Source organism: Buteo buteo, chromosome 2 (genome assembly GCF_964188355.1).
Source record: "Buteo buteo chromosome 2, bButBut1.hap1.1, whole genome shotgun sequence".
NCBI classification, from domain to species: domain Eukaryota; kingdom Metazoa; phylum Chordata; class Aves; order Accipitriformes; family Accipitridae; genus Buteo; species Buteo buteo.
In genome coordinates, this window is record NC_134172.1 from 40,574,310 (window position 1) to 40,593,362 (window position 19,053).

Sequence of the window (19,053 nt, forward strand, 5' to 3'; positions counted from 1 at the left end):
TTCTGTTTCTTTGGTTTTCATGCCTTGTTTACCAATATTTTGCAAAACTAACCTGAAAGAAGTCAGCAAATGATGTTTGTATGCTCCAGAAAAAGCATTGTAAAGCCTATTCTTTATTGTAAAGGGTAGCTTAGCAATATTGATCAAAATACAGAAGGAACAAAATCTATAGCAGTCTTTTCATGCAGGTTAGTTGTCAGATAGCAGCAGCACCAGTGAATGAAATACCATACAAAAAATGGCTACAATAGTTCCAGAATTTCTTGCTCCCCTGTAAGCAACGCATTGCCATGGTGGATTATACTCCACAGAAAAAAAAAAAGAGAAAGTAAATTAATGTTATCTAGCAGAACGAAGGTAAAATAACAAAAAAGAAAAAGTTAATTAGCTTCTGTATTTGTGTTTCAACCTATGAAAAAACCACCAAACTTTAGAAGTATTTATATCCTTGACAACTTCTTACATAAAACTAGTAACTTTTTAACTCGCAGCTCTTTTCATGCAGCTACATCCCATTTTGAAAACCCCCTGCCCCTGCTCCCACCCCGGTCTATCAGAGCAAAGGATGAAGAAAACAGAAACTGCACTGCAAAAAAGAAGCAAAACCCCAGGACACTGAAAGGGTAAAACATTAAGTCACTGCAGAGACTCAAAGGCACTTACTTCGCTCTTCACTCCTATGCCTGATTTTGGCCTGTGGCTTTGTTTTATAGATTAATCCCCTGACCCATACTCTGACATGTTAACCTTTGTCTTCTGTCTCCTAAAGACATCACAGGCAGAAAGAAGGTTGTGCCACTGTGTATAACCACAAACTACAGCATCAACACTTTAAATCTTTTACCTTTGACACAACTTTCTGTCCGGCTGGATGCAAGAATGGTTTGATGGCATGCACAGTCATGCTGGCTGCAGAGCCACCAACATGCCTATGATTAATACTTCCATGTTTCAGCAAGCAAATCTCACTTTCCTTCTACGTTAAATATGAAGAAGAGTACCACACTAAATACAAACAAGATATGGGCTTCCGTTTGTGACCAAAATGGAGGTACAAGTAGTGCCACTAAAGATATCTGTGACAGTCTTTCCAGGTGTAAATCTCTTAAATGCAGCTGAACAAATTATTTTCATGGTATTATTTTATTTTGAAAATTTGATAAAAAAGAGTTTTCAAAAATGGTAACATAATTAACAGAAAAGCTTAAGGATATGTGCTGTAAAATACTTAAAAGCTTTTCAGGTATAAAAAAATGCAGTAGAAAAACAGCGTTAAAAAAAAAAAAAGTTGCCCCAACTTAAGCTCCAAAATCTACATGTAAGCCCTCCTCAAAGTGTCATGCCTTTGAAAATACCAAGCTCCTAGGAGATCCTATTAATTTCAATGAGAGTTGGTTGCTCTGCACTTAATGACAGTCAGGCCAAATACTTTTACCACATTTTCAGTATTTCTTTAAAATCTGGATCTTTCATTTTGCAGCTGACTGCCTTCTGATTAGAAAAGAAACTTTTGTTTCTTTTAAGTATAATGAAAAAGAATTAAAAACCTCGGAAGAAATGCCTATCTTGCAGCCTGGTACTTCACACATTAACTAAGCATGTATACAACTCAGACATACAACAATTCTATTTTTGCTGGAGAAAAACTTCCAAGGCTGAACCGTCGTCCAGAAGAGGGTTCTTCCGTATTTGTTGTTAACAGCATTCCCTTCATATTGACTGTTTAAATGCTCCTTCAGCTAGACCCATTTTATGTATAAAATGAAAACACACAGTGATAAAAAAGCATATCAGTTAAAGAAAGGATACGTTGTGAAACTGGACTTACAGTCCAGCACTGATTTTTTGTTCATCACAGCCTTCCCTGCAATAAAACCTGAAAAATCAGAATAATAACCTGGAAATGAGCATTTCTGGTTGTTCAGCAGAGCCTGTGAACACAGGTCAGCTTGGAAATTTAGGAGGGAGATTTCAGCACCTGCCATTTTGCCTTCTTCAGCAAGGACTCACTTGTTTCAGTAAGGTGATGAGAATTGTAGTAGCACATGTTGATAGAACCAAGGGTCAACTTACCCCCTCGTCCTGAGAGAGTGGGTTGTTGATTATCAGATCTTGCTGCCCTGCTTTCCGAGGGTTTGTAATGTGCTGGGTAAAAACAGAAAAAAAATCAAATCCTTTTCTGTTATACTATAAGTATTAATATCTATGTCAAAGCATGAGAGTAGAGAACCTATTTTGTACCAACTTACAATTTCTTTGATCTTAGTGTAAGAAGTTCTTAAGTCTGAAGTGGTTTTAATCCATTGACTTCTGTCTTGGGGTAGAACCTCCAGAAATAACTATCAACAAAATAAAATAAATCCATTAAGTTTCATCAATTTAACATAGTTTTTCATATAAATTCTACCAGACAGCATAAACCACCTCAGAAAGGATGAGCAAGTACTCGACACATAAGAAGAAAGCAAAGTCCTATAAAATACTCCTGGCTTTAGCAGTTTCCAGTCAATAAATAGGGAGCTAGAAACAAAGCAGTTCTGTGGTACAAAATAAAGCATTAAAAACAACTGAAGCCACAAACTCAAGCTTTGTAAACTGTCACAACTTCAGTAAAGTTAATTGAGACTTCCAAGGCAAAAACAAAATGCACAGAGATTAAAATAAATATACAAACTTGAAGCTATTTACATAATACTGATGAGCTAATGCAACATGCTTAAAACCAAATATGAATGCAGAGCAGAAAGTAAGCACTCAGAGATATACTCTACCTAAGAAATGTGGAAAGGGAAAATCTTAATCTATAGAAAAGAAACATGTTCTAGAATTCTGCCAGACAGTTAAAAGAGACAATTTTGCAAAAAGTCCTTGAGAATGCCTACATCTCAGTTCTTTCACATTTCTGTTTAAAAAGGCTTAGAAAGAAACATCTACTGGAAAATACTATTTAATTGCATATAAAGTAATGAAAACCAGAGTATTTTCTTGCTTTTTAAATGTTTTTATTTACACATTATAAACTGTTAAGAAACAGTAAAGTGACAAACAGAAATAATTCCCAAGTAACTAAAAATACTTAAATATTTCAGAACTTAACAAAAACATAGATAATATTTTTAAAACAGGCAGTCTAAACTAGGGCCCTAACCCATACTGGGACATGCAAATAAAACCAGTCTTATTTCTAAGATAAAACCACTCCTTGATGAATTAGCGGACAGTGAGGGACTTGATGGTTTTCTTAGTTCAGGGTTTTGAGTTATGACCTCCTAATTTAGAGGCTCAAGAAGCAGCAGACTGGTAAACAATGCTTGTGGCATATATTCATCTGGCCTCCTGAAGAAAGTATTTTCATTAACTTTAAATTTATTCAATGCTACACACATTTCAAATTTCAAATTTCTTTCATTCATATACAAAGAGTATTTTCATTTTCTTTTTATATGTCTTTGTGCCAAAATGAAGCTTGAGAAATTCCAAGTAAGGTCATTTAAATTATCAGTGCTAACATACAGCAGCTCTACTAAGGAAAAAGTTCTCTACCGTCTTAGTTAGTGCAGAACAGAAGACCTGATGCCAGTGCAACAAAATTCTTTTGGACTTTATATAGCATCGCAGTATTACTTTGCTTTCTTTCTCTTCTCCTTCCCCTGCAACTTTAAAAAATAGAGTAAGACCCCCCTGAGGACCTGTTGTGTTTTAAGATTGGAGGACCTGGCTTCCCCCTCTATCCAGTCATTACAAGAGGGATTGGTCTTCATTTTCTCATTTCAGTGGGAAAAGCTGCTAGCAGAAGGATCAGACTTATTTTAAAGGAGTCCCAAGTTCCACAAAACATAAATTGTGAGACAAACTTCCTTTTTTTCCCAATGTATGACTTCACTGCACAGACTGAGAGGAGAACTGGTTGTGTGGCACTCAATTCTAAACACACTACCCAGCACAAAGATATTCTTTCCTAGGAATCTTTTGCTATCATCCACAATTCAGCTTTAAGGCAACTCAATATGATTAGCAAATGTCCTATGAATTATAAAAATGAGTAGGAAAACATTGGGATGAAGTGTCTCGGAAAATTCATGATTCTTTGCATCAATAATCTTCCAGCGCATCAGGTAATGTGTTGATATATTGCAACCACAAACTGTAAATAAATATTTTCTCTTCTTACCTTCCAGCAAACACTACGGAACCTGCTGCTTCTCAGCTGCCCATTAATCCCCTTCAGCCGTATAGTTGCCAAGTAATTGTTGTTTACAAATAGTTCTTCCCATTCTTTACTGCATGCAAAAGCAAAAGGAATGAACATTTAAACAAAAAAAAGCCTTAGCTGATTTAAGGACTATATGACACTACACAATTTTGGATAAGCAGAGGAAAGGAACTTTTTTTTAATGTATATATTTAGTTGTGTACCATTTCTAAACGCATGGCTGTCTTTTTGGACACATTTCTTCTTTGGATTTAATGAATATGTAGATCGCTATAATTATGCCAGCTACTGAAATTCATAATGTCTATGGAGGCTATTCCATTTCCTCTAAAATGTTGGTACTGCAGTTCAGTGAATAAACAAGAAAAATGAATATTAATATAAGCACATTCATGTTTCAGCTGTAGACAAAGAAGTACCTATTCCAAAAATATGCAACAGAAAAGTATACTGTTGACTGTATTAGCTCCTCACATGACATATTTGCTTAAATGAACCTTCTTTTCTTCTTAATGTCAAGCTGGGCAGTTAAGCATAATAGAAGATGACTTTCTTTAACATTTAGTGCTATTTACTATTGAAATCACTCCTACTTCTTTCTACATGATCAGTTTTAAAATTTTAACAGGTGCTAGCAAATTCAAAAAAAACATCAAAAAATTAAAAAGCCTCACTGTATAAACTGTTAAAGGCAAGCTTGAGTACCTTGCAGTACCTATGGCTGACTAGATAAACAACCTAAATATGCCTCCCAGGCATGCAGGCACCAGGGGCCTAACACCTGTGCCTCATTAATATACAAGTAAATCTGCTCTACTGGGAAACAATTGGAAATTAATTGTCCCAAACCATCTACTGAGTTTGAATAAAAGAATTAAATCTATATTTCCTGCACCTTCTACTGAAACGAATCTCAAGAACAGTATAAGCCTTCTGATGGTCTTAGTAGCCCAAGACTTGCTCACAGATTTCTGCAACCAACTCTAAAATCCAAAGGGTAATTTCAGTGGAAAAAGCTGGGTTATGTGCAAGGAAATGTGTTTCACTGTCACATGGGAGACTATTACTTCTCCATGGGAGACCAAATGAAACCAGAAAGAGGGAAACAGCTATTGTGACTCCAGGGTAAGATCTCACCAGATTTCCTTTGCTAAGGAGGGTCACAGAATGGGTTATACTAAATACCAACAAAGTCTGGTTTTGCAAACTGCCCTAAATCTATCCAAGCTGAAGTTAGTTTTCAGCCTTTTAAGCTGAGTTGTGAGCGGAACTTTTTTTTAAACCTTGTTTTAGATAAAACTTGTTCCATTTCAGAACAGAATTATATGATACAGTTGCTGGGAATAGTTGGGGAACGGACTTGGTGAGCCAGGAAATTATGGTCCTGTTCCTTTGAGATGGGAGTGAGCTCATGATCCACACTAGGACCAGAAGCATTGTGTTTGTGAATGCACCACCCTTCAGGTGGGATCATTTTCTAAAAATATAGGGTGTTTACTTCCGGGCCTTGATCATTAATTACTTTGAAAAGCAAAGGTACTCTAGATAAGAGCAAAGATGACTAAAGCAGTGTTAGCCTGCAGGGGTAAGGGCTGCTTTCGCTTCTGCCAACTGCCAGTATTCCCAGGTGACCCAAACAGCAGCCAGTAAGTCCAATGGTGTGGGGCAGCTTCTTTCCTCGTGCCACATCCCCTACTCTCTAAGTTGGAAAGACTATCTGGTCATTTCACTGGCTTCCTATCTCCCATACATCCTCACCTTCTGCAGCAAGCTGCCTACGATTGTTTTCCATGATTCTGTCTCCTTTAAATACAACGTATGGTATACAGCAGACACAGCTTGAGAAAAATCTGGCCCTTTCTTTCACAGTCATTTATACTCAGTAACTACAGTATATTATGCCTATCTAAATAACCCTCCTGTTTCTATCATGTATAATTTTCTTCGTTTGCCATTGTAAATTTTGTAGCATCATTGGCCATTGTAACTACTGCCAAGCTGCCTCCCTAAGGCAGCGATGCTTCAAGAGTGACACATTCCCCTGTGCACACAACAGGTCAGACTCCGAAGCTATTCGCATTGTTCTGCAAGTGGATGACATTCCCACAACGCCTTTGAAAATGCCGGTATGTCAGCTGAGTTAGCAAAAGGTTTCAACCAGTGTAACTGAATAGAAAGAACAGAGAGGAAAGAAACTCTTCAGGTTTTTTTTTTCCCACCAACTGCTGGGAGTGATTGCTACACAGTAAGAAAGTAATTTCAACACTTCTTAAACTGTATTAGTTCAGATACTATGCTTTGTCTTTTTTTTTTTTTTTTTTTTTAATTTGTAATGCAATTCCAAACACGTTTTGAATAAAATTACATTTAAAACAGCCAAAAGAAATTTGGCAAGATCATATCTCCTCTGCATCCCCCCTTGGCTGCTGGGATCACTAAAAAGAAAAGTTATAAGCAACTGAAAAAAAAAAGATTTGGAAGCTGGAATCTGCTTCAGTTTTAGTAAGGCTGAATGGTATCTAAAATCCTTTCTGAACAGCATTCACTAATTCATTTCTCAAGTATTCTGAATGAAGGCTAATAAATTAAGCCTTACAATTCTAGAGACTTTTTCAATAATGGTAACACTGTGTAATATCAACAAGCTATCAGTTCTAAAAGGATAATTTTTAAAATGATATAGCCCTATTCTGTAAACTAATATCAATGAGCCTTGTTAACCCAGGCTTGCAGAAAACTCATCGGTCAAAGTGAAATGAGCAACGAAGATTGGAACTGAAGTCTACCACATCCCATTTGCTTCACTGAAGTGAAAGACTTCAAGAGCCAGTTGGAACCACTTAAACTATGAATAAGCACATGCAATTGTTTTTAATCAAACTAGAAAATTAAATGCATAATCATGTGTTAATACCACCTTTAGGTTGTACAATTAAAACAAAGGCAGATGCTGATGTTAATGTTTTCTGGTTATTTTGTACATATTTTAAATTTCATATTCTTATTTAAATATCCTGTCTAATATACTACCATACATATTGTAAAGTCTTCATAATATAAGACCTGCACAAGGAAAAAGTAATTGGATTAATGTTTCTATAAGAAACTTAATTTCACATGCTGTATCTATGCAGTAACCATCCAATGTAAAATATTTATTGGCATGAGTTAGGGACAATTGCATTACTTCAAAGTGGGAAAAGTGCTCAATATGTATGAATGGAAAAGCAAGCAAATCAATGGAAGGGATGAAGGTTGAAGGATCGTTCTGCAAGGTTTGTTCTTAGTTCTCATCTGTTCCTTTCCATCATTTGAAACATGCATTTATGTCATAACTACAAGACTTTGAATCTGTCTGCAAAAGAATTTTATACTGGGGTCCGCTCTGATAGACACACTTTCTTGCTTATAAGAAATAAGGTTGTGGATCTGATGCTTATTAACACAATTACCAACATCAGATTGTCACACATAAAACTCCAAATATTTGAAAGAGAAATGTCTCTGTCAACACACTGTAAGGAAGGGAGCACAAAGAGCAGGACTTTACATCAGAAAGTCTAAGTAAAATTTTACATGCACTTAAATCCTATTTTTGAAAAGGTATTTAAATCCCTAAGCTTTAGCATCTTAGTAAAAGACATTGGAATGCCACTATTGCCCAGCTTTGGGGAGCAAGCAATGATAAACTCTTTAAGAATGAATGACACCAACAATGTAACAAGATGCCTGGAACATAATTCTGGAATTCAAATAGTAGTTCCCAGAGTTTTACTGAGGCAACACTGAACTGTGGCAGTGTTGGGGAGAGGTAACAAAGACTTTCTTCCACTGATAGCCAGTAGTGGAACATCAGCCTCTAGCTCTTTTGCTATATTTTGATGTGCAGCATAATGGCAAAATCAATGCATTGAGCATAGATACACAGAAGAATGCAATGGTAGCCCACCTAAGCTCATTACAAAATAAATACTCTGTTTAGAAGAGGAAGAAATAGAAATGAGGAGTGGTATAGCACAGACAGTAATCACTGCTAGTTAACTTCTGCATTTACCAATTTACAGGATAAAGCTGCTCATGGACAAATGCAGATCCTCCCAATGTTTAAAGCTAGTGTAAGAAGCATTTTTGTACTATGATGTTCAGACAATACCAAACTCTGTGGAAGACACTAAAACCCATAGAAATGTAAAAATGTGACTAGCTGGATCAAACTACAATCTATGTCACTGAAAAAGGGCAAAGATTCAGTTCTGGGACTGCAGGGGCTCAGACCTACCAGATAAATATTATTGTTCATAATGACTTCACTTTCATTTGAAACTGTGGATAACAAAGAAACCAGTATCTATCATGTCATTAGACAGTGTGTATCCTTATTTTGTCTCATGCATTTTTAAAATATTCTATGCCAAGTTTGAAAATCCCTTTTTTTGTGTCCATGATGAAAGACCAATTTAATATTTACAACAACTTTAAGATAACAAAGAATATTTCTCAGTTCATGGAAGAATACTGCAATACTATTGAAAGCTGTGAACATTTGCATACATATTTAAGATTTCAATCTAAATCTCAAGCTTATTCCACCCTCTAGACCAATACTGAAGGATAAAATGGATAGTCTTATAGAGATCCAAAGAAAACTCTTGAGCAGTGCTGCTAGTATTGGCAAAATCATCTTAAAACAAAATGGTGTGCATGCTCCCAGAAAAGCCAATTTCACTTTTTTATACTGTTTTTAGTTCATCTTCAAAATGTGCTTTTTAAAATGTTGAGACCCAAACTTAACTCCCCAGAGGCACTCAATGAAGCAAAAGGCTACTGAACAGGCCGTCAGAAAGAAAACAAATTCTTGAATTATTGTGTCATATGTTTTGCAATATGAGGTCTTTATTGATAGGAACATCAATAAGTGAATGTAGTATCTATATTTAAGTAGAGGCAACAGTTCTTTTCAAACTTACTGCATAAATCCAAGAAACATGCATAGTTTGTATTATTTATTATGCCATAAAATCAGCAGTTGAGAAAAAAGTGAGGCAACAGCCAGGATGTAATAAAAACAGAGTTAATTCTACAAAAACAGGGGGGAAAACAATTGAAAGGTAGTATCAAGTAATAAGCAGTAAGTTTCTAAAACAAAACCATTTCTGAAACACACGGATTTTTATTTGCTACCCTGAAAATCTACTTGACAGCCTTAACGTGAAGGCTTATCAATCTGCTTGGAAAATATATGTATTTTCCTCTGTTTCTCAAACTCCTGCCTCAGGATACGAGGCAGAGTTAACAGCCATGTTAAGTGTGAACATGCTTGGCTGCGCTTCTTGGGGGCTCAACATTCAAAGGCCAGATTTTTCTATAAACAGTTCAGGTTTCATCCACTTTTGGCTGACATACAGTTAAAAAGGTTTGCATGAAGAAAGGTAAAAATCACTTTCTGAAGGTAAACATTCCAGCAAAAAATTAAGGTTATTAGCTAGATATGCTATTTAAGCTACCAGCATGTGTGTAGTACAGTTCGGGGAACTGAAATAAGGCTGCACTGGCAGCAGGACACTTTGCCAGCACCTCTCCTAACAGCACTGGATCTGACGCAGAACCCCAAGATACCTTTCTCCATACTCCAAATTGTCCACTTCGCCTTGGTGGCTCTCAGCCAAAGAGCCAGGTTTGGCCCTGGGAGAGCACTTTACTTCCAACCTGGTAATTGCTTAGTTTTTGTAGAAGAATTCTTGTTACAGCCACTTCAAAGTCATAATTTCATCAGCTCGTTCTCCTCTACTCATTACTTTATGCACACATTTACAAAATGGTGAAACAAAACATAGATATTATGTTCAATTATTTTTATTTTTGTATTGTAACTGATTTGCCAGTTGCAGAGTCAAGGCTTTCTAGTTTAAATCCCCCCAACGCCTTTGAAATCCTTTGCATGTACACATAGAACATTTACCTTCTAGTTCTCCAGATTAGAGTTCCCTTCTGCTATTTTACCCTTCTGCTAATTCATACCCATAGCTAACCAGAGCTCTGTGAACTTTGTGTGTTCACACGCGTGCAGCCTTGTTATACGAATAGACATGCATTCTTTAAGAGAAAAGGTAAGAGCTTCCCGTAGTACATAACAGAAGTTAAAAGCTACAGCTCTACTAATCATCAAACTAAAAAATGGATGTAATAGGGAGAGGGGAGATAACTTTTGCAGGAATATGCCCCCAAATGTCTCTGCTTACTCACACCTGACTAGCTAGAACAGGTCTAGAACTGGCATAGTCATGACAATATTTAAAAATAAGCACCCAATTTCAAAACTCGGATGATTTTATGATGTGCAGGGTGACAAATGCAAAATCCTGTTTAATATTGTTAATTCCATCTTAACTTTGTAAATCCACCCATTTTGCATGCAATGACATAAGAAAATAAGTGATTTCATGATATAACTTTAATCTCTTGAACTGACTAGGTTTTATTACCAACATTAAAAACCATGTAGTCTCACTAAAAGCAAGTCTTTGCTCTTTAGATTTATTTCAGTTGTACATTATTTTGAGAAACCTTTTGTTTTCAAGCTTCTTTGGATTAAAAACTGTAATTCCTTAAACCTGCCATCTTGCATTCAAGTTTTACATACAGTTCTAGGTCACGGTGGTTTTGGTTTTTTTTAAACCAAAATGAAATCACTCATCAGATATATTTTGAGCAAAGTGTAGGAAAATCAAGATATATGGTTTAACCTTCAGTAGTTCTGTTAAGAAGGTGTAGTACACAACTCTTCCATTTAAAATCCCACTGAGCTAGTGGGAGCACTGAGGTAGTACTCAGCAAAGAACTGATCATCTCTGGGTTCTCTTGCTGTTAAAACTCAGCCAATAACTCACTCCTAGTTCTGTGGCAAATGTTCTTGCTTTGACGTCACTGCACATCTCATGGACTAGAAGCTAATGCCAGCATGATTAAGACCTTAAAAAGTGTACTTTAGCATCAAGAAAGATACAATGCCATTCACTTGTCAGTGTTAGTTGTGTTCCTGCAAAGACAATGCGAATTCTGAGTTTTAAATGAATGACAATGATGAAGTTCACTGCATTACTTAGACACACTGACCTTCAGAACTTTTAATAAATATTTCAAATTTATTATTGCCAGATTTTGTGTTAGAAGGAAGAATTGTGAAAGGTTTTGGGGCCAAAATGAAAATCACAAGAGCAATTCCATTGTGTTCCTTTCTTTTCTATCAAGTTTACTAAGGGACTAATGGTGCTTACAAAAAAGGAAAATCTTCATTTACAAAAAAAAAAAAAAATAAAGAACAAAATAATTCTGAAATTTTTCCAACCTGATATTTCTCACCTCACATGGCATGCTGCTCATGCTATTTAGCTTAGCACTGAATTTTTGCTTAGAAATTAATGTTTTTCACTAATACAGCCCTTCTTTCTTCTGCTTTTGCCACAGGTGTCACCTCCTTCTGATTTAGAACAAATTAATTCCATTTTTAGGATTTTGAATAATAGGGTTTGCAGTTCTCCTTGTTGAACTTCACGAAGGTCCTGTCAGCCCATTTCTCCAGCCTGTCAAGGTCTCTCTGGATGGCAGCAAAACCATCTGCTGTACAAGCCACCCCCCTCAGCTTTGTGTCACCTGCAAAGTTGCTGGAGGTACACTTTGCCCCATCATCAAAATCATTAATGAAGATGTTAAACACGACTGGACCTAATATTGACACCTGAGGTACACTGTTAATGACCAGCTCCCTTGACTTCACGCCACTGATCACAACCCTCTGAGCCAGTTTTCAACCCACTTCACTGTGCTTATCCAGCCCATACATCAACAGCTTGTCTGTGAGGATCTTATGGCAGACAATGTCAAAGGCGTTCCTGAAGTCCAGGTAGACAACATCCACTACTCTGCCCTCATCTACCAGGCCAGTCTTTTCATCGTAGAAGGTTATCAGGTTGGTCAAGCATGACTTCCTCTTGGTGCATCCATGCTGACTACTCCTAATGAACCTTCTTGTCCTTCATGTGCCTGGCAATGGTTCCCAGGATTAGCTGCTTCATCACCTTCCCAGGGATCAAGGTAAGGTTGACTGACCCAGTTCCCTGGGTCCTCCTTCTTAACATTCTTGAAGACAGGAGTGACATTTGCTTCCCTGCAGTCCTCAATCACCTCTCCCAACTGACATGATAGTTCAAAGATCATTGAGAGTGGAAAAGTAAAGGAAATCCATAATGAAAAACACTTCAAATATTAGCAGGGGAAAATATGGCATCAGCTGAATATGGTGTCAGTGGTATACATGCTAATTTTCACATACAACAGAATAAATTAAGAGTAACCCAAAATTTTCACTTTCTTTCCATGGATGTTAGAAAGAAACTACCATTCTTCCTTCCATGGCTTCTCTTCATGTACTAAGTCTTTCCTTTTTGCTACCAATCTGTCAAGAAGCATCCTGCCAATAAAAGATGTTGGTACTCAATTTTTCCTTTCTGATTCTCTGTTGAAAGCATCTCAGGCTTTAAGTAAATTTGTTAAATTTGCTTTTCCCTATTTTCTAAGGGATTACACTGCACACAAACAGAAAGCAAGCCTATATTACCATTTCTACCTCTTTAGAAAATAACATAATTTTCACAGGAAAAGATCAAAACATCCACAATTTGTTGAAATGTTTGGATCTTAGAAAAAGCACACTGGATATAGAGTTTCAGTTCCTTAATGACAACTTATTCTTTCTTGTATTACGACATCCTTTGCAAATTCCTTAGGACAACAGGCAAGGAATGCAGAGTGGATCAGCTGTGGAAGGAAGAAGTCAATAAAAGTTGGATAAGATGGAGCTGAAAATTTTGTAAAAGTCCTTGAACAGGAAAGGAAAGGAAAGTAATTTTGAAAGAATTCAGAGAAAACCGGAAATCTTCTAAGATCTCAGTAGGTGTGACAGTGATCTTGGATTTGGGGAAAAAAGCCGTTGGAGGAAACCTGTGATCAGCGCAAAGAGTCACCTTCTCTTGCTGGAAATATATTTGCAAGATGGAATTGCTAACATCTTCACAAATAGGGACAAAATGAGTACTGGCACAGACTACCACAGCCAGAGAAAGATTATAGGAATGTAATCTTTCAGAAGAATCATAAAATTCAAGAGAGTTTACAGGTTCTCAGACAAAAGTAACTTGTACTAAAAAGGCCTCTTTGCACGTAAATGGCAGCAACCAGGATGGCAACTAGGAAATGGTTCTAGGTAAGACAAAACAAATATGGATGCCAGTTTTACTACTTCCTTGTAAAAAGAGGAAGGATGCAAGCGCTAAGAGTTCTCCTTACAGAGCTGAGAAAGCTTCTCCTTGCATTCCCAAATTTTTGTATCTCAAAATATTTGAAAAACCCAATAGGAACACGCTTCTTCTTTACAGCTCTTGATTATGTGGACACACAGTGGAGAAAGTTAGGAAAAATAGGTTATAATTGCACAGGGGTGGCTTCAAAGTGAAACAATAAAGAAACACCACCTGAGTATGAACAAGACTAAATAGGCTTGTGTAGATGGGAAAGGCCTGCTTCCTAACGGATTAAGATAAGAGTTTTCCACAAGGTGGAGGCATGTAAATTGCCTGCATCTTTGTGCTACCTTTAACATATAAGGACAGAGGCTATGTAGCGATTTCTGGCTCAGCTGCCAAGAAAAGCCATAGGTGAAAGAGGAATCGAACTAGTTTCATGATCTACTTTTGGAATTGGGTAAAACCAGGGAGGAACAGCTTGCACCCCTTGCCGTCTTTCTTCTGTATGCTCAGTATCAGTCCTGCGGTTGTTGGCTGGCACACAAGAAACATGCCTCAGCCAGCAGGACCACATTGCCTTTTTGCAGTAAGAAAGAAAACATCTGGTAAGCAGAATCCGTAAGAAGTCAGGGGAAGAAAATGGAATACGAAAGTCTTTTTTATACTAGATCTTCTGCCTGTTTGAAATACCAGCAGAAGGAGGAATATACATTGTCTACATAACCCACAGCTTTGAGCAATCATCACTTATCATGGGGTTTAAGCCACACAGGACGGAACTTTATCTTGATACATGGGGTAGAAATTAAACTTATATACAAGTGCACAGAAGTATTAAGAAATTATCCAGCATAGTAGTCATGGGTCTCTGAATCATAAAGTAAGTTAACAATACAAGTATGAAAAGCAAGCTTTTTTTAGGCTATGTATTTATTAGACGCAATATTAATTTATGAATCCACCTTGGAAGAAAATAAGTGTCCTTGAGATGTTAGATTCTATCAGCCAAATTGAATGTCTGCATCAATGGCTCTCCCTAAAAGTCATAATTAGGTCATTAAAATATATTTAGAAAAATAGCCTGTAAAATAAAGTTAAAAAATACTCACCTTCATTTTATTTCATAGGTCACTGTTATACCATCTAATAAGATAATTAAAAACATGCAAGCAGCTGGTACTGAGGCTAAACAGATTAATGTAATAGTCTGTAGTCATATGTGCTGGCAAGGGGTTCACCTCTTTGGCGAGGAGAAGGTCAGCTGCCCTTGGGAAGGTAGGAGAAAGACAGTATTTCTACTTGCCAGTGGCACTGCATTGCAGATACTGAAACCAGAGACCCACACCTATTTTTCTTTTCCTTTTGGTGAAGTCCATCCAATTTGCACATCCAGAAAAGGCTTCAACCATAGCAGTAAAAAAAATACACTAGAGTGGAGCTCAAATATTTTCCTCAAGTTTCTTATGTTTTAAAGATGAGAGTTACTATATGTCTAAATCCTTGTTCAAAGTTTTCTAATATTGAACTTCAAATTTTGATGACATGGTTCTAGGAAATAATTTTCATAATTTCTTGCTAGTAAAGCTTCTTCCCAAGTACACAAAGAATACTTCCATCAGAGCCTGAAGACCAACTAGAAAATTCACTGTGACCTGACAGGACGCATTCACAAACTCACAGAATATTTAGAAATATGTGCCAGTCACATGTGCTTTTTACTTACATTACTTAGAAACTTTGTGACCTAAAGGGAAATGCTCACTATCTGAACATAAGTAGCATTAAATCTGTGCCGTGATCAACACAAGGAAGAGCCACAAACTCTAAGGTGACATCACATTAAAAATAAAACCATACAAATAGTTCTGGAGCATTATAAATATTTCAAAGGATAATGATCTGACATCCTTTATTAATATATACACACACACTCAGAGTCTTGTACTGTATAGTGTAAAATTGTCCTTTAAAATAGAAAGTGTTGGAATCAAGTAACACCCCCTGCTCCATGGGTTTTTTTATTGTGGTAAAACCAATATGCTCTTAAGAGCACTTTAATAGCAAAGCACATTCACAGTCAAATATTTTTAAACATTTGGAGTTGCCTTTTCTCCTAAATAAATTGTAAAGAGACTGCTACTGATAAAATATATAGCAGCTTTTCTTTCAGTAAAAATTTTCAGTAGAATTTTGCATGTATTAGCCTTTTGCAAACATGACATCTACCATGATCCAAAGATGCCTTTGCATCTTTTAGGGCAAAAATTGACTAGCCAATCTTTTTAAAATACAATAGACAGAAACACATTTGGCAAACAAGACTATCATCAGTTTTATCAAATTACTAACTTACAGAAACACTATTCATTGACAGTATCCTAAAATAAGTCCAAATCTCCAATGAGTCCTTAAAGAAGTAACAACCATTTACCATTGTTACCTTTCAAGGTAGTTTAAGATTCACTTTTCGTCTTTCATAAGGTACTAGTTGCTTGTTTTTACTTAACATGCAGCACAGAACTATATCTATCAACACAACATTCAACCCAAACAGCAAATTTACAGCCAGTCTCATTATATGATGGGAGTTACTTGCCACTGAGCAGAAAATATAAATTTCACACCTTAAACATTATAATACTACTTAATAACAGTGCTAGCTTGCCAACTATTAAAAATCAGAGATTTCTTTTATATATATGTGTGTATACACACACAGACACAGACACACACACACATATATATACACAGTACTATCTTGCTTTATCATCTTACCTCTAATTATAACAATAATATTCTGGCAGTAGTATATGGGACTGCTTTTAAAATATTAATTAACTTCAGTTTTGTAAGTTGGGCTGTAATCCTCTCTGACAGAATATGATTATTATCCACTGGAAGTCGTAGTGCCAACATCATATATGCACTTTGGACTAAGGAATATGGAGATACAAAGGCCAGCTTTAACCTCCTCTTATTTGTGGAGCGTTAAAGATGGCTGAGGATTCACTACAGTTTGGGCTGGGCTGGTTTAGCCCCCTGGAGTGGTTCACTGTGAGATGAGGGCTGCTGGATGACTGAAGAAGGGGTAGGAAGAAAGGGTCGGACCTCAGCCCCACAGCTCACACTCCCATGGAACCAGGGCCTAGCTGAACCTGGCTTCTTCTCCAAGTTTCACCTTGGCAGGTACAACAGCTGGGGCTCTGAGTTAACAACTTGCAGGTCTAAGTGTCCTGGAATTAATGGTAGAGCGAGCTCTCAACTCCTTCCTTTTGCTGATCTGGCTTAAATTCTACCTTGCCTATTTTTCAGAGACTGCTTCATGGTCTCTGTGTCTACATATGCTTCTCACCCCAAAACCATGAAGATTATTCTGGGTGGTATTTTTGAGCACTTCTTTTAACTTAGATAGTACGTTGCATGCATTAGAGAACACAAATATGACAAGAAATGGAGCCAGGCAGAACCCTGGAATGGATCTGCTAACACATTTTTCTCAAAGTGAACACGCTACCTGCCCTCAAAGGGTTTTGTATCATCACAAGGTAGGTTTCATCAGAGAATACAGAAATTACTAGAATGCAGAAAACTGGAAGGATTTGTAAATCAAACCTCCCCTGTCCCACTGCGTCCCTGCAGGCACAGCCTTTTTTCCAACCTTGCTCTCAGTCCAGAAGCTTCCTCTGGTTGTTTGAATCGCAACAAACCCTTTGCTCTTCCCTCTAGGTCCTTACGAAAAGTCTGTCTTTTCACCATCCTCAAGACCAGGCTGTTTGCTGCCTGCTCTCCTCAGCAACGTCTCGGTCTCCGGCCCGCAGCGGGCTCTCGGGGCACTGCGCGCCTGCAGCGAGGAGCGACTGGCGCCCAGCGCTGCTCCCTGCCTGCAAGATGGCGTCACGCTCGCCAGCCAGCCGGCTGCAGCCACCACGAGGCGAACGGGCAGGTTCCTCCTGCCTGCCTGCCTGCACCTCTCTGAAGCACAGAGACTCCAGTAGGCTACAGACAAAGAATGAAAAAGATGCCATCCATTATAGTTCAGCAAACGAATCCAAAATAATCATGTGGCAAGCTTGTTTTATTTTACCGTGCTTAAGCACCAAAATCAGATGCAGTCATTCTGGTTAGCGCAAATCTTACTATTAATTTACCAGTCATAAGGACAAAGATTTAGCATTTGTAGTAGCACAGGCAGTATTTTACTGGCTGAAAGATGAAGCTACACATCTGCTGGTTACCTTCTGCGCTTGCAAGTACAAGACAGCCTCCGGTATGTGCCCAAGCAAGACTCAAGCTCAGTGACGGTGCTGCAAGATGTTGCTTAGCATCATGTTTCTTTAACTGGTGTTTACTACCAACAGAATTGAAATATTACTTTCTTGTGAGAAAACCTCAAACTTAACAAATCCTGGCTTTGGTTTTTGACCTGAAAGAACGAGCAAATAAGAGTTCCATGTGGTCCATAGATCCAGTTACTTCAGAGAAGATCAGAAAGGTGGTGCCCTGGTGACTTAAATATTCCAACAACATTTACCTTAGCTGCTATGAGTTTAAGTAAGAATTCTACTTTATTGTGTACTTTGGAGAAAAAAACCCAACCTTAAAAATATTTAGACTTACAAAAATCCTGCACTTTCATTAGTTAAGCATTTTGAACAGCTTTCTCAAAAAAAAAAAAAGAAAATCCAGAAAACAACTTTTCAGATCATTCCTTAATTAAATCCTTCATGTCCTTTAGTCTACTGACTGTTGCAATTTAGATTGTACAATACTCTTAAAATATATGGACCTGTTCTATTGCTTTAAATAGATTATGCTGCTGACTATATTCAGACTTTTTAAAATTAGAAAATAAATATAAAAAATTACCAACCTGTAAGAAAGAAATGTTCCATCAGAATCTGAGGTGTGGTGTGTGCTTCCATTTTCATTTGATCCTCCTAATACAAAAATAAAAGAAAACACCTTTGTTATAAGACAAAACCCTGATAATAAATAACACAATATCGATGAGAATTGCAATTGATTTTACCACATATGGTAACTTTAGTTTACGACAAGACTTACATAGACAAGCCATAACTTTACATCTTCGGATTCTTACAGCTGGCAAGAGAGACAACTCGCCTCCACGTTCAATTTGGAGTCTGAATGTTCTGAGAATCTGAGTTTTAATTTCACTTAAAGTTTTGATTGAGACCCTCCTCAGCTTATTAAACACAATTTTACTAGTATAAGATTACAGAGGTATACCATATAAATAGGTGAGTTTGATTTTACTAACATTAAGTCAAAGAATGTAAAAGTTCATCTATTCCATGAAAGATTTCAAATTGACTGTGTGATACCAGATATTTTTTGTCATAGCACAAGTTCAAAGCTTCTCTGAAACTACCTAAGTAAGTAACATGTCTGCAAAACGTCTTGTTTTACATCCTGTGGGCTGTTTATACATAGAACAGCGATGTTCACAGAAGCCAAGGATTACAAGGAAACCTTCCTTTCTATAATAACTACTTCTACTGAAGGACTGTTAAAAGCCAG

The 19,053-nt window shown here is 37.1% G+C and overlaps 1 protein-coding gene across 3 annotated transcripts in view; it reads right to left on the reverse strand.

Annotated features, from left to right (window-relative positions):
- TBC1D5 (TBC1 domain family member 5) overlaps nt 1–19,053 on the reverse strand; it is a 325,080-nt gene that overhangs the window by 145,585 nt on the left and 160,442 nt on the right. For all 3 annotated transcript variants that reach the window (XM_075051907.1, XM_075051919.1, XM_075051928.1), the window contains 4 exons: nt 18,383–18,449; nt 4,172–4,280; nt 2,250–2,339; nt 2,074–2,145 (listed from right to left, as the gene is read on the reverse strand). In XM_075051907.1, coding sequence (XP_074908008.1) covers nt 2,074–2,145; nt 2,250–2,339; nt 4,172–4,280; nt 18,383–18,449 — 338 coding nt within the window. The remainder of the gene's footprint in view (nt 1–2,073; nt 2,146–2,249; nt 2,340–4,171; nt 4,281–18,382; nt 18,450–19,053) is intronic.